At 42.5% G+C, this 15,160-nt stretch overlaps 1 protein-coding gene across 1 annotated transcript in view; it reads right to left on the bottom strand.

Annotated features, from left to right (window-relative positions):
- Positions 1-1,229: 1,229 nt before the first annotated feature.
- Positions 1,230-15,160, bottom strand: part of has3 (hyaluronan synthase 3) — a 33,137-nt gene continuing 19,206 nt past the window's right edge. Inside the window, exons 4-5 of the mRNA XM_041996079.1 lie at positions 3,377-3,478; positions 1,230-2,721 (exon numbers count right to left, since the gene is read on the bottom strand). Of these exons, the coding sequence (XP_041852013.1) occupies positions 1,792-2,721; positions 3,377-3,478 (1,032 nt within the window). The 3' untranslated portion in view covers positions 1,230-1,791. The remainder of the gene's footprint in view (positions 2,722-3,376; positions 3,479-15,160) is intronic.

The following is a 15,160-nucleotide window of genomic DNA, read 5'->3' on the forward strand; positions in this document are numbered from 1 at the left end:
GATCTGCTTGGCCTTTGGGGCCTCGGGCTCCCCCCGTCCCCTGCTGATGCTTCGGGGTGCGGCGTGATCGCGGCCCCCTTGCGGGTACACATTTCCTCCTTGTTGCATGGCCACACATGCATGTTAACACGTGCATGCTCACAAACGTGCTCGTCTCTCCATCCGCTTCTCACTAGATGTAGCTGATGTTTGTGTGTTGGTACGTTCATCTGCAGGTACGTTTGATGACTATTGTAATTTTTTATATCATCATCATTCTATCTTTCTTTCGGTATCATGTAGTACTGTGATAGTTTATGTTGTTGTTTTTTTGTGATATGTTCTGGGCAGCATAGACAACTGTTATTTCCACATTTTAATCCTGTCCTTTTCTCCCTTTTTTTTCTCTCTCTCTTCCTCTATCTCCCTGTCAGGTTCGGCACTGACATATAAGACTAAAGAAAATAAGATTACAATAAAAATAATAAAAATATCAAGGGCAGCCATGTATATAACATGTCTCCCTTGGTAGAGCAAATCTGTCAAGCAAAATATGGCACACAGACCACCGTTCTGTATGTTAGGATGCTGGACAGGACAGGGTTAAAAAAAAAAAAAAAAAAAAAAAACTAAGTGTAGTAAGTCCCAGTTCCATGTTCAGTCTGTCCGGTTTCTGTCTGCTGCAGAAGTTTCCTGATGTTTTACTGAGTTGAAGCTGCTCTAAATGAACCAGGACCAGTTTGGCTGAGCTCTAGCTGCCTTTCTCTGAGACCAGCTGATGTAAACCAGTGCAGGTTAGCAGCTTACTGAGTGTTCCTCCACGGTTCCTCTGGCTGGGACGTGGAAACTTGTTGAGCCTGAGCCTGAAACATCTGAGTGTTTATCGTGTAAAATCTGATCCATGTGGATCTGCACATCTCTCATGTTGCTGTTTAGGATTTTAACTGATCTGGACCTCTGACAGTCTGTCATTTCATTCTAAAGTCTGGCTATTGGTGGAAATAACCTATTATTCATAAATTAAATGTTCTATTTTCTGTTAAACCTGTCCTGGTACATCTGATATCAGCTGGATCCCGTTTTAGTATCGACAATTTTTTTTTCCAATTATAGAAGAAAAACCTTTTTTTTTATTGTATTCTCTACTAAGTCTGCTTTTACGTGGGTCAAATATTGAATTATTAAACTGAAATTTGTCCTTTTATGAAGTCTAAATTAATTTGATAAATGGGGCCGCCCCCAGCGATCAACGCCCACCCAGGTTCTCTGTCACAGGTCCACGCTCGGTATGCTGAGAAGAGATGAATTCAGCAACCAGGAACTGGCCAACATTTCTCTGCTGTTGGCTCAGACTTCGCGCTCACCAAGGCCTCAGTTCTGTTCTCTAACTGCTTCTTTCTCTTCTCTTTACTTTCTAGAAGTCCTGAGGTCAGATGTTTTTACACTGGCGGCAACAACTAAACTCAGACCTTCAGTTGCACAACCATTAAAATGAGCTCCCGCTCCCTCTTCTCCCTGTTTTGCCTTGTATTCATTAAAATCTAAGTTGTACATCTAACCCGCTGCCAGAGACTACCTTTATGTTCTTCTGTGCAACGCCTGATAACCTGGATGTGTTCTGCATGGTCCAGTGTGAAGCACCAGTGAGGATGATAGAAATGGGAGAGCTGCATGGATCCAGTCATCTCAGAATCCAGATTTACACTTTTTTTTAGCACCAGTGGTGAAGATACTCCAGCTCATTAGTGGGTCAATAGAGACCTCATCAGAGTCCTTCTGCAGCTAAACTCGGCACCCAGCAGCCTCAATGTTTCATGCCTCGGCATACGGCAGGTGGTACTGCTCCTCCCTCTTGTTACACCGTTTGGCGACGATGGCCAGGTAAAGCACCAGCAGAATGAGCCAGTAGCAGGCGTAAAGTATCGTCCCTGCAATCAACAAGACTTTTTCAGTCTCACTGAGTGGCTCCTGGGTTTCGCAGTAGACCGTATATGCCACGCCTCCAAGCAGCACCAGGGCCCACACTGTGACCGGCACAGCGCCGATGAGGTTGACCACAATCTTCCTGCGGCCCGAAGTGCCCCATCCGGCCTTGTTGATGGTCAGCAAGGCGAATATTTTGGCAGGAAGCAGGCTGGACATGTAAAGCAGAGAGTAGAGCGACATGAAGACCATGACCAGGCTACCACGCAGGAAGCAGGCGTAGGTGGCCTTCACCACGCCAACCAGCTGGACCGTCAGTAAGAAGAGCAGGATGTTCCACAACCGCCCGCGATAGAAGAGGTGGATCACCGTGGCAACCAGAAAGAAAGGGAAGAAGCCGGTGACCACAGATTCGTAGGTCATCCAGAGGCTGTGCTTGTGGAACCACAAGGCATTGTAGAGCCACTCACGGAAGTAAGACTTGCTCCACCGAGTCTGCTGGTTGAGCCAGCGTAAATACTGGGTGGGAGTCTCGGTCTGACACTGTGATCGCGCCGTGAATTTTGTCTTGTAGCCGAAGCTGAGCACCCGATTGGTGAGGTGGCGGTCGTCACCAAAGCTGCACTTTGAGCCGAGGAAGGTCTGGTGGTACCAGGGCTCCAAGAAGCGCTGCAGCAAGGAGTTCCTGTACATGCCGAGCGGGCCGCTGATGCACTGGACGCAGCCGAAGTAGGACTGGCAGGCTCGCTCCACGTTGAAGGCCATCCAGTAGCGCACACTGCTGAGGAAGGATATCCATGAGTCGTACTTGTTGAGGATCTGGAGGATCAAGACAAGAAGAAGAACTTTTACATTTTACAGAACCTGGTAGTGACAAACTAGATTTTCTTAGAATAAATAGAATATATCACTGATAGTGATGTGTAGGCTGACCCATGAAATATGTCGGTGCAACCTGTGAACAAATGTTTTGTTGCTACCAATTGCAGTTTCACTCTGTTGTCAAGCACATTTTTAGGCCAAATAAAATCAGGCTTCAACTGCATAGTTAGTGTGTATTTAATAGCAGCAGGGCGGGTTGTGGACAAGATATGCGGGACCTGGGGGGGGGGGGTCATTCACACCAAAGACTTCACGGAATAGTCAAGTTTAAAGGTGCCTAAACATGTAGAACCATGAAGAAACCTGTTCCCATGGTTAGGGTTAGGTGTCGTGGGTACTGAGAAATGTACATACATAGGCTAGTTTGTTAAGGTTAGGGTCATCATGTCATGTATGACAGCTGGTCAGGAGCAGCTGCATCACTTTTAAATACAAAGACAGCACACATATAAACTACTACAGGTCTGATGTGGTCCATGTACAAATAATACACAAATAGATAAAATGTGTGTTTCAGAATGAGTAAAAACACAGAGTTTCAGCTGTTTCTCTGTAGAAACACTGTAAGAGACTTTTAGACCTTTCACTTTACCTGCACGTCGCCACCAACTCCGCCCACCATTGGATCCTCCTCAAGGATCTTCAGCATTTCAATGGTACAAGCTGGGTCTAGAACAGTGTCGGAGTCACACACCTGCAACGACAACACACACACACACACAGGATTCAGAGCTCTCGTTAAGGCTACAGGTGTTCCAGGATGCTGTTAATGCTAAGATCAAGCAGAGAAATGAGAGGCTGCCGACAGAGATCCCAGCTGGGGACTTCAGGTCAGCTGTGGTCGGGACCTCTGACCACCAGCAAGACCTGGCAGCTGGCTGTCCAACACAGGCCTTACTGTGATACTGATGTAGATTTTCACCTGATATGGGTGGCACGTTATTTATGGATGAACATATCTTTGTCTCACAGAGTCTCTCCATTGGCCACAAAGTTCATTTTATGTGTTTATATAGTGAGGTCTAAAGGGAAACTATCTCCTATTTTCTTTGCTCTTTTGGCCACAGTCTTTTGTGCCAGAAGCTGTATGGTCCATAATAGGCCTGGGATGATATATTCTAGGACTTTTAATGTCACAATCAAAATGAAGTTGTGCTGAAATTTTTAATGCACATTTACAATTTATGTAAACATCCATGATGCTAAAAAAGAAAGGTCTTAAAAGTTTCAGTCTCTTTTATGCTGGGCTTACACATAACGATTTTCACAGACGCAGACTAAAAACTGAAAGTCTTTAGTGAATCTATTCATTCAAAGTGTTTATTGTCATTTTCCCAGTAAGGAAACAAGTTTCCCTGAATAATGAAATTCCTACCTTGCTATCCACACTGAATGCCATAAAAGATTATAAAATAGAAGAAAAACAACTTAAAAAACTAAATAGAAGATAAAGATAAAAAAAAAACTGAGTAAATAATCTGTGTACATAAATGTGCATTGTGCTACATAAGCTGCTGTGCCACATTCAACAATAAATGATTAGCTGTGTAAAAAACTGTCATGAGGTAGATGGTGAGATGCATGTGCATCATCTATTATAAGTAATAAGACACATTAACAGTAAACAATATTGCAGTTACAGTGGTTGACAATCTAAAGTCAGCGTGCAGGGTACAGGCCGTTGTTACAGACGCCTATCAGCTGTTCAGGAGTCTGATGGCAGAGGGAAAGAAAAAGTTTCTGAGTCTAGTTGTCCTGCATTTCGGACTTCTGGATCTCCTGCCTGAGGTGAGGAGAGTGAACAGTCAATGCTGGGGTGGGTGGGGTCTTTGATGATGGACTGCAGAGAGGGCAGGGGAGTCCTGGTGATCTTGGACACAGTCTTCACCAATCTCTGCAGGCGTTTGCGGTCTGTGACAGTAGAGCTGCCGTACCACACGGTAATGCAGCTGGTCAGGATGGACTCAACCACCCAGCTGTAGAAGTTTCTGAGGATCTTTGGTGACATGCAGAAGGGTGGGGTGTAGTCCTAGGGAAAAAAGTTTGTGGGTGAGCTTGTGGGGGATGACCATACTGAATGCCGAGCTGTAGTCAATAAAAAGCATCCTGATGTAGGAGTCTTTATCCTCCAGGTGAGAGAGGGGGATGTGCATGGCTGCAGCAATAGTGTCTTAGATGGACCTGTTGGACCGGTAGGCATACTGCAGGGGTTCCACTGTGTCTAGTAGGCAGCTCTGAATGTGGGACAGCACCACTCTCTCAAAGCACTTCATAATGATGGGGTGTTGATGTCTAGTTGTCTGAGAGCCTCCTCTCTGTGTGGGGGGTGGAGGTCTCAAAGCGGGTGTAGAACGTGTTGAGGTCATCAGGCAGACTGTCTGTGGTGCTGATGGTGCTGGAGCTGCTCCTGTAGTCTGCGATGTGCTGTAGACCCTGCCACATGCGCCTGGGCTCAGCAGTGGAGTAGAAGCCATCCAGCTTCTCTCTGTCCTGCCTCTTGGCTGCTCTGATGGCATTTCTCAGTCTGTACTTTGCAGCTTTGTACTCAGTCTCGTTGCCAGATGTAAATACAGTGGAGCGAGCATGCAGCATATGACGCGCCTGACTGTTTATCCAGGGCTTCTGGTTGGGGAACTTCCTGATTTATATGGTGGACGCGATGTTATCCACACAAGTGCTGATGTACCCAGTCACATAGTCAGCATAGTCCTGTACACTGACAGAGGAGTCCTTCAGAGTGGCTGCAGCTTTAAAGACCTCCCACTCTGAAGTAGCAAAGCAGTCCTGCAGTGTGCCCTCAGTCTCAGGTGTCCAGAGCTTCACCTGTTTGGTGAAGATTGTTTGAGTCTTTGTCTGTATGCCGGGTACTAGAACAAAGTGATGTGGTCCGAATGTCCGAAGTGGGGGCAGGGTGCAGCCCTGTATGCTCCCTTTATACTTGTGTACACATGATCCAAAGTGTTCTTATCACAGGTGGGAATGTCTACAGCTTAGAATCGATCCTGAAACACAGCGTTTTTTAAAACTGGTGTACTGTGTTTCCGCCCACTGGTCTCGTCACAGCTCATCTGGACCAATGGCGGAGAGACGGGGTGTCTGGGGTTTGCCGTGGCAATGCACAGCTGATTCCTGGCCACCCTATTGGTCGCCCCGAGCACCTCACCACAGCCATCACTATTGTTTTTCCTTCATGCAGAACCATTCCTGCACTGCGATGGCGCTTCCAGACACTAGCTGTGAACACATTGTGTCTTCAGGTGATTGGCGAGTTAGAGATCCCCTCAGAGTGGCGGCTGTCAGACACCACCAAACAACGAATAATCAGAGGCACCGCTAGCCAACAACTACACCAGGAAAATGATTAGGTCACTGAGCGCCGGTGTTGTGCCATAAAGTGATGGTCTGCCAGAAACTGATTAGACAGTACTAGTGAGGTACTAGGAAGGTACTAGTTGGCCAGTAATCTGTACGGTATCACTCTTGGATGAAATCAGATCACTTTCATGTAGCTTCTGCATTTTATTGACAATAAATGTCCTGTAAGTCACGAATATCAGTATATCCAGTTGCAGTGCATCAAAGCTCTGCTTCTGGCTTACAAAACAATAACTCAAACAGCTTCTGTCTACCTTCACTCCTTAATCCAGAGCTACACTGCCTCTCCACAGTTACACTCTACCAGTGAAAGATGCCTAATGCTTCCACCACAAGGTGGCACAAAATCAGTAGCTAGAAATCAGTAGCTCTGTTGTTTCCCGGTGGTGGAACGATCTACAAACCTCTGTATGATCCGCAGAGTCCTTATTTAAGAGCAAGCCAAAGACTCACTTGTTTAAGGAGCATTTCCACACTTAGCTTAACTCTTCTACTCATTGGAATGAGTTAGAAAGATTTGTCCAGCTCTTTGGCTCAACTCAGCACTGAATATGCTGTGTGCCCTTATGCCCAAGATGATGTTGTGTGATGAAATCATGATATTGTAATTAAGCAAAGGACTATTGTACAGACAAATAAATAAATAAATAAAAACCCCTGCCTCTAGCCCTACATGAAAGCACCTGGATCCACCTGGAATCCCAGCAGTCTGACTACCACTTAATGACGATACCCCTCCTGGCTGGTTTCTGGTGGTGTTGTTCTTCCTCTCAGATGTAAGTCATTTTGGAGAAAAGCATCTGCTAAATGACTGTAGAATGTAAAATAGAGAGAAAGGGACTCTGGTAATGTTTTTAAGATGATAAAATCCTGTTATTGTGACATTTCTGATGTGTGGAATAAAATCCAGCTCAGAGTTGAAAAGAACACCCAGATTTCTCACACACTGAGAATATTTAAAGTTTTGTTATTTTGATAAAATGATTTCTCTCTTTTCCTCAAGACTGATAATTAAAACTTCAGTTTTGTCCTGGTTGAGCAAGTTCTCGGCCATCCATGACTTTATATCTAAAATCCAGTTTTAAGGGACGTTAACTGTCTTGAGGTCATCAGGTGACACGGCGATGTAAAGCTGTGTATCATCAGCATAGCTGTGGAAACTAATGTTGTGTCTCCTGATGACATCCCCAAGAGGTAACATGTACAGATTAAAAAGAAGTGGGCCTAAAACTGAACCTTGGGAAACCCACACTGGATTTTATGGGTCTTTGAGAAGCATGTATCCATACTTACATAAAACTGTTGATCTGTATAGGAGTGAAACCAATTAAAAACAGTACCTGGGAGGCGTACCAAAATCTGGTGATCTACTGTTTTAAAGCTGGCGCGTCGATCCTGTAGAAACAGAACTGAAAGCTTCTGTGCGTCAAAGTTACACCTGAGGTCATTTACAATCTTTAAAAGGGCTGTCTCTGTAGTGTAGTTTGTCCTAAAACCAGAATGATATTTTCCTAATATACTGTATCATTTTTTTTTTTGTTTTTTTTTTTTTGTTTGTTTTTTTTTTTTTCAAAAACTCATTGAACTGAATAAAAACAACTTTTTATATAATTTTACTTAAAAATGGTAGGTTGGATACAGGTCAGTAATTATTAAAAACAGTGGGAACTAAATTACTTATCTTCAGAATGGGCCTCACCACGGCTGTTTCACAGGCAGATGGGAAGACGCCCATCTGAAGCGAGTAATATACAATATGTAAACGTTCATACTCAAACCATAAAATGTTTTAAAATTGATGTGGAAATTGGGTTTAAAAGGCAGGTTGTTGGTTTAGTTGGGAGAAAACTTGGCCAGCATTTTTGTATCAACCAGGACAAACTCTCCAGTGTTTCCTCAGGTAAAAGCAGAGGTTCAGGTCTGTTAAAATCAACAATATGTTGGGATAAAAGACTGGATCTGATAGCATTGATTTTATTTTTGAAGTGGTCTGCAAAGTTTTCGTATGCAGCATCTGATGCTGTCATGGAGGAGTTGTTAAACTCAGCATTTATAAAAAATTCGGGTAGCTTTTTTTATCTGTGATGAGGTGTGAGAAGTGAAGGTTTCTGGCCTGTTTAAGTATATTATTGTAGATTTTGAGCTGTTCATGTAAAAATTCATAATGGATTGTTAGTTTAGATGTTCTCCATTGTCTCTCTGCTCTCCAGCAGCTTCTTTTCAGCTTTCTAATTTCCTCATTTCTCCACGGTGTTCTGGATGTTCTTTGTTTTAATTTTTGTTTTAAGTTTTTGTTTTAAGTGGAGCTTCTGAGTCAAAGCTGACTTTAGTCTATTATTAAAAGTATCTACAATAAAACCACATGATGCAGGTAAAATCTGAGCAGGAGTTTGGTTTAAAATATCAGTAAAACCTGCAGCCACTTTAGAAGTAATATACTGTTTCCTCATAGTTCTTACCAGTGGACAGGCCATAGGTTAGGACCAGGTCCAGGTTGGGTCCTCTGTTGTGAGTCAGCTGTGTTGCATGCTGTTTAAAATCCATTTTGTCTAAAAGGTTTAAGAAGTCTCTGCCATAGGAATCACTACTGTTATTGATGTGAGGGTTAAAATCACTAGTTAATAAAATCTTATTGTATCTAATGTGTATGGCTGAAACAAAGTCTGAAAACTCTTTAATAAAACAGGAAGGAGGGGTGGTGGTCTATAAATTGTGATGCATAAAACAGGTGGGTTGTTAAAAACAAACAAATGCTGCTCAAGTGTTGAATTATTAGTTAATGAGATTATTTGTGCTGATATTGATTGCTGAGCAGTTAAAGCTGTTCCACCGCCTTTTTTACCTCCCGATTAAAAAGTAAAAAATTAAAACTTAGTGGGGAAGCTTTGGCGAGAATAACTGCTGCATCAGAGCCAAGTTTCAATTAAAAATATACAGTCAGTGTTATTATCTAAAATCATTAATAATAAAAGATTCGCTTGACAGTGATCTGAAATTTAAAAGAGCCATGGTGAACGATGCAGGAAAGTTCAGTCGTGAGATCGTTGATGTGGATTTTGTACCTGGTGTTGTATGAATGGGAAGGAGACATCTAACAGTAGAAATGTACTGATATGGAGAGGGATGGTTATAATGTCTGCTGGTGATGTGCACTGGTATATAATGTGTAAGAGGGGAGGGTCCGACTGGGGGAGCTGTGTTCTGGCCGGACCATCAATCAGAGAGAGCTTTGCAGGACTGGAGGGTGAGTTCAAGGCGCGGAGATGATAACCTGTGTGATTTGGGTGTTAGCCGTCTGGTTTGAAAAAGTGTGGTCTATTGTAGAAAGTGGTGAAGTTGTGGATGGATGAAATACTGATGAAGTGACAGTAACCCTTTAACCAGATGTGAAGTTGTCAGATGCGGCTGAACTTGATGTCTCCATAGCGGGGTGAAGGAATTAGGCCGGAAAATTTTGCAGTGTTTATTTAACTGTTTGATGTTGTTGATGAGGTTAATAAAATCTTTAGTGTCCCTGACTGATGTAACTCAAGATCTTTTGTGCCTGCATATAATACAATAGTGGAAAGAGAGGGGTGTTGATGAGAGAGTTTGTGGGAGGAGTTGCTGATGTCAGTGACTACTGCACCCGAGTGGCAAGATGTGTGGCACCTGTTCACATGGACATGTTGGACAATGGAATCCCCCACGATGAGCACATGAGGGCCAGCTCCAGCCGCAGAGAGTCTACAGGTAGAGGGGCCTGCAGCACCAGAGTGCATAGCGGCGGCCTCCACGGTAGCAGCGTTGGGAGAAGAGCTGTCGGCCCCTGCAGCAATGGATGCAGGAGGAGAGGGGGAGGCTCCAGCTCGAGCAGAGGCCATGACTGGCCATGGCTGGCCATGAAAGGTCTCGGCGTTTCCTTTCACCGGGGCTTTCAGGAGCATTTGATGGCTCACTGAGGAGGAGCTCTGGTATTGCCTTAGCCCAAACTGGTGAAGTGCTGGTCAATGGCAGTCCAGGCAGCCACAGAATCACAGTTGGGCAGCAGAGCGCGCATCCTCCCTTCAGGCAACAGCTGGAAGTGGTTGGATAAAACCTGGCCATTATTGCTGGAGGCTTTCCTGGGGTGGCAGACCAAGATGGCAGATGTTTAGGCCTTGGAACCGGAAGAAGGCCGGGGCAAGGTAGCTGGATCTCAAGGCACAATGTCCTGGAGAGCCGCTTGCAGTGATGTTATGTATGTCACATCCATCAGGGAATTCAACTGCTCATTCTTGGACCTCAGTTCCTCGGAGAGCTTCTGGATGTCTTCTGTAAGGTTGGTGATGTGTTGGTTAATTCCAGGCTTTCTTCCAAAAGTACAGAGGCAGCTATTTCAAGCCTTCTCTGGTTTTTTGGATAAAACCTTTCTTTCTTTCTGGCTGGAGTCCTGCTCTGCAGTCTTATGGCTGTAGTGTAGACCCCAGCCTGCCCTGATCGGGGTGGTTGCTTTTGCCGCAGCCTCTGTGGACTTGGGTGAACTGGCTTCTGGTGTGGATGGATCCCCATGATATTGTTTCCTCAAAGCAGCATCAGGCCAGATGTTAATTATTTTTAAAATTTTATAGCTACATCCAGTTTGGAGACAGAAGGAGGCCAGCTGCTTTATTTGTCTGTATATAGATGTCTGCATGTGCAAAACAGACTATAATAAGTGTTTTTGTTTTTAATTGCTATGTTATCTACTTTGTTGTGTGAAGGCTTATTTTATTTAAATATGCATGAATTGCTTTTTTATCATGTAAAGCACTTTGCGTACGGTATGAAAAGCACTTTATAAATAAAATTTGATTTGAAAAACTTCTGTTAAACTCTGTAAATATTAGAATTAAGCTGACAAGAGTGAGTGATGCTTTCTGTCTCATGCGAGCCGGGCCTCTCTGTAACGGCGGTAGGCCGTTTAGGACATGCTTCGACTCTGTTAAGAGTAAATGCTCTTTATCCATTATCAAGGGTTAATGTTAGCTAGCTAATGTTAGCGATGCTACACCGGTGGAGCTAGCCAGCAGCTCAGCTAATGTTAGCAATGCTACACTGGTGGAGCTAGCCAACAGCTATGTAAGCATTTGTCTGACATCCACGCTGTTTTTCTGTAGACATCAACTGGTTGGCCAGACCTGTGGACTGTCTAACAGAAAGATTTTAAAACCAAGAACACCTGGTTTAGAGTTTAGATAGATTGCTGGTTTGGGTGACTTCTGAAACAGTGGACATGGAGAAATGTTGTACGTTTGTGTGGGTTTGTCCATGTGGATGTTCTGTATGTGGGAGAAATGGACCACGGTCACACAGCTGTGGATACAGTCGTTATATCTGTAGTACAACCTGCTCCTGATCAGGTGAGAGAATAGTTGTCATTCCAGTAATTTATTATTCCATGGAAAATAAGGAATAGTTTACTCTGCATGCATTATTGTCTCTCTAGTCTCGGGGCCAGCATTGGTTTTGCAATTTCATAACCCCTCCTCTCTGAGCAACAGAAGTCATGTGACAAGAAGCAAATACTTTTGGGGTAAAGAGTAATTAGAATAGTCTAGCATGTCACTTTTTCTTAAAAGGTGTTTTTCTGTGTTGCTGAGCATACCCGCTTCTGGAGGGGACCACTACACCAGTGGTTGCTGTTAAATCCAGGATTAAATACCCATGAGGTTCTCCAGTAGTATCTTCAAAACTGTCCAGGAAATTACTTTTTCTTTTGAGGGAAACATTGCAGTCCCCAGAATAGTTATCTGCAATTTATCTCTGTGGTCGTGAAGAAAAGCAGATAGTTACTTTTAAATTGATGGTTCTACTATACTGATTATGCGTCAGCATAATGATGCTCATTTGTATGTGGTGTCTGTATTGAGTGAAATGGATGGTCAGAGAAATGGAAAATGGTTCTGATCAAGGGTAAACAGTTCTTAAACCCTTGACAAACTTTATGTTTCATTTTTTGAAGTCAGTTGTACAAACAGAAACGTGTCCACACCTGCCAAGTCCAATAACCATACAAGAAAAAGGCATCTTCTAGATGATTCAGTAACCAAAAGGCAGAGTTTTTCTGTCTGAAAATAGGCATCTTTTGTCATACACCACCCTATATATTTTAAGGATCGCCTCATATTTCAAGATAAAGCCTTCCTTATCACTTCTAATGTTCTCTTGCGGCGTTTCAATCCCCTCTCATGAGATCCTTGTATCAGAGCACAAATTAGCTCAAATTAACAAAGGCAAAAACTACTATTTGTTGGCTCTTATTCACATTCTTTGGTTTTTTGCCACCAAAGCACTCTGTAAATATTGATCTCATCTTGCTGGTCTTGACTGATACTGGTACTCGTCTTGGTATCAATAATATTGACATTTGGATAGATTCGCCCAGCCCTAGTAGATGGGGGGTAAGGGAAACTCACAAATTTAATTCTGATTATTTTCTGCTGAAAACAGACGAAGGACAAAACCTTGTATTGGTCTGCAAAACCTTGGCCATACCTAAGAGTTTCATGGCTAGGAAAGACCGAGTCAAAAGACCGAGCATTGTGGGCAATAAAAATGAAGCCTTTAAACCAAGCTTTTCTGTGAAGGTAAAGGAAATCTTGAATGCAATCCAATCTAAAAGACATCCATTCCAACCCCAACAGAGATTTTGTGCAGACCAAGAAGGGGACGTGTTTGTTAGTTTGGTTCAAAAAAGTCTCAAACACTAACTGAGAACATAAATGTGCTTTCACCTCAGTTTCCACAAGTCTCTAATAACACCAGAAAAAGTTTGTAGATGTGTCGCTAGTTGTTTCTTTGAAATAGAGTCACTAGACGGGTCTGAAAACTTGCTAAATATAGTGCTAACGTAGCTAAGTTAGCATCACTGATTTAGCTAAACTCTGACATGTGTCTCAGTTTAATCTGTGTACTGGAAACCAAGCACTGACAAATGTTCCGCATTGTTTGGAATGCAAACTGCAATTAAATACATAAATCTTTTGTAATGAATTAATCATAATTAATGTGTTAAAGTCCCACCCCTATTTTTTTCTTAAAATGATATTATACCATGATAATATATTAGATATATATATATATTTCAGAAACTGACCTCATGATGGCGCCTGAGCATTTTATCAGGGTTACATATCCCTAAGAAAATGGGGGCACTATTCAGATATATAATAATTTGTGTCAGGGTGGAAACACGTCATATCCGACCTGCCATCTGTTAGCTTTAGCAGAAGAGAAAATTTTTAGAAGTTGTTCTTAATTCGATTAGAACTTTTATAAAATAAAAAACGAAAACACACACTCATGTTCCTGCACTGGTTCAACCACAGTGGATGCTTCACTGTTCTATAGCAGCCTCTGGACTCAACAGGCCTTTCATGATTTTGCCTGTTTAAAGTTTTTTGATCGCTTTTGTCTGGCTCTGTGACGGGTGAGGTGAGGGTTGAATACGACGGCAATCATTGGACAGTTCTGCAGACTGGTTGGCGAAAGGTTCTGAAAAGGCAGTTTGTAGAGTTCTTCATCAGACTCTGCTTTGTCTGGAATAACTATCGGGATTTCTCCTGGTTCATGGTTGGGTAATAGTGTCTTGGGGGAAGAAAGACTGGAGCGGCTGTTTTCCTCCGGATCATCAATGATTAAACGACCTCAGCCGGGTTTGGATTTTTCCACACAACACGTTGTTGACCAGATATGGAAGCACAACTCAAATGTTTTGCTTTATTTAAAAGCAGGCCATGACAATTTGTAAAAAAGCGAGGAAAAAAGTATAGACGAATAAATGCTTTGATTTAAAACAAGTTCCCTCATCTCATCATTGATAGGGTCTGGAAGATGGAGAATTTTTATAAGCTAAAACAAAAATAGCAGCTTTATAGATAAACTAATAAATAAGTATGATCCACTTTATGTACGGGTATATAACGGGTCATAGTCAGAGGGTGTGTTGATTTCAGTTCTGATGACAATTCCTACAATATATACCCCACTTCACTTTTAGAAAAATTCATTATATTCTTTTATTTTTTTTATAAAACAGCGAATCTTTAATTATAAATTTTGCTCACTATATGACAGTGGCTTCTGGTTTTCTGCGCTGGTCTAGATGGCCACGTGTTTGCAGGTTTTTGGCTGAAAATGTGTGTTATCATTGTTTTTTCTTACTGCGTTTCTTTTCCACGCAGCAATGACAACGCCCCACCATACGTTTGAGTCTGGAACATTTTCTCTGTGATTTAAAGGCCTGATTTTGCATGGTGGGAAAAATGCTGTCTTGTAAACAGTGAGACTACACTGTGACTAAAAACTCTACACACTTGTTTTTGGATGCAAATCTTTTCCAAGTTGGTGCAGGCTCTTTATACACTTCTTTTGACCTATTGTTTTTTACGTAGTGTTAATTTTTGGGGTTCTTTCTCTCTAATAATCTCACAGAGAGTGTTAAAAATTATTTAAAGACTTACCCTGAAAAAAGTGTTTTCTTTTTCTATTTTGGGAGTTTTTCCACCCTCATTTTTAAATTAACATTTTAATATTTGGACAACCATGTATATATATGAAAAGCTGCTGTTTATTATCATTATGTACCTGTTTTTAATTAAATACAATAAAACTCTTAGAATACAAAAATGTTAGGCATTAGCAAAAAAAAGTGAATGAGATCTATTCAACATCTTTAATGGTTTATTGAGTTTCATACCATTGGCTAGAAGTGTACGTAACTGGACTGTACTTATACAGCACTTTTCCAGTCAGCTTGACCACTCAAAGCTCTTCACGCTATCTGTCACTTTCACCCCTTCACACACTCATGTCCCGATTGGCACATCGGGTTGCAATGTGGGTTCAGTGTCTTGCCCAAGGATGCTTCAACATGTAGTCAGAGAAAGGCTGGAATTGATCCTCTGACCCTCTCCCTCTTGAGCTACAGCCACCCCATCTTCATTTGACCCCTCTACATCACACCCCACTGACTGGTTCGGATAAATCCTTTTTGTCTTAA

This window comes from Melanotaenia boesemani, chromosome 10 (genome assembly GCF_017639745.1).
Source record: "Melanotaenia boesemani isolate fMelBoe1 chromosome 10, fMelBoe1.pri, whole genome shotgun sequence".
Classification (NCBI taxonomy): domain Eukaryota; kingdom Metazoa; phylum Chordata; class Actinopteri; order Atheriniformes; family Melanotaeniidae; genus Melanotaenia; species Melanotaenia boesemani.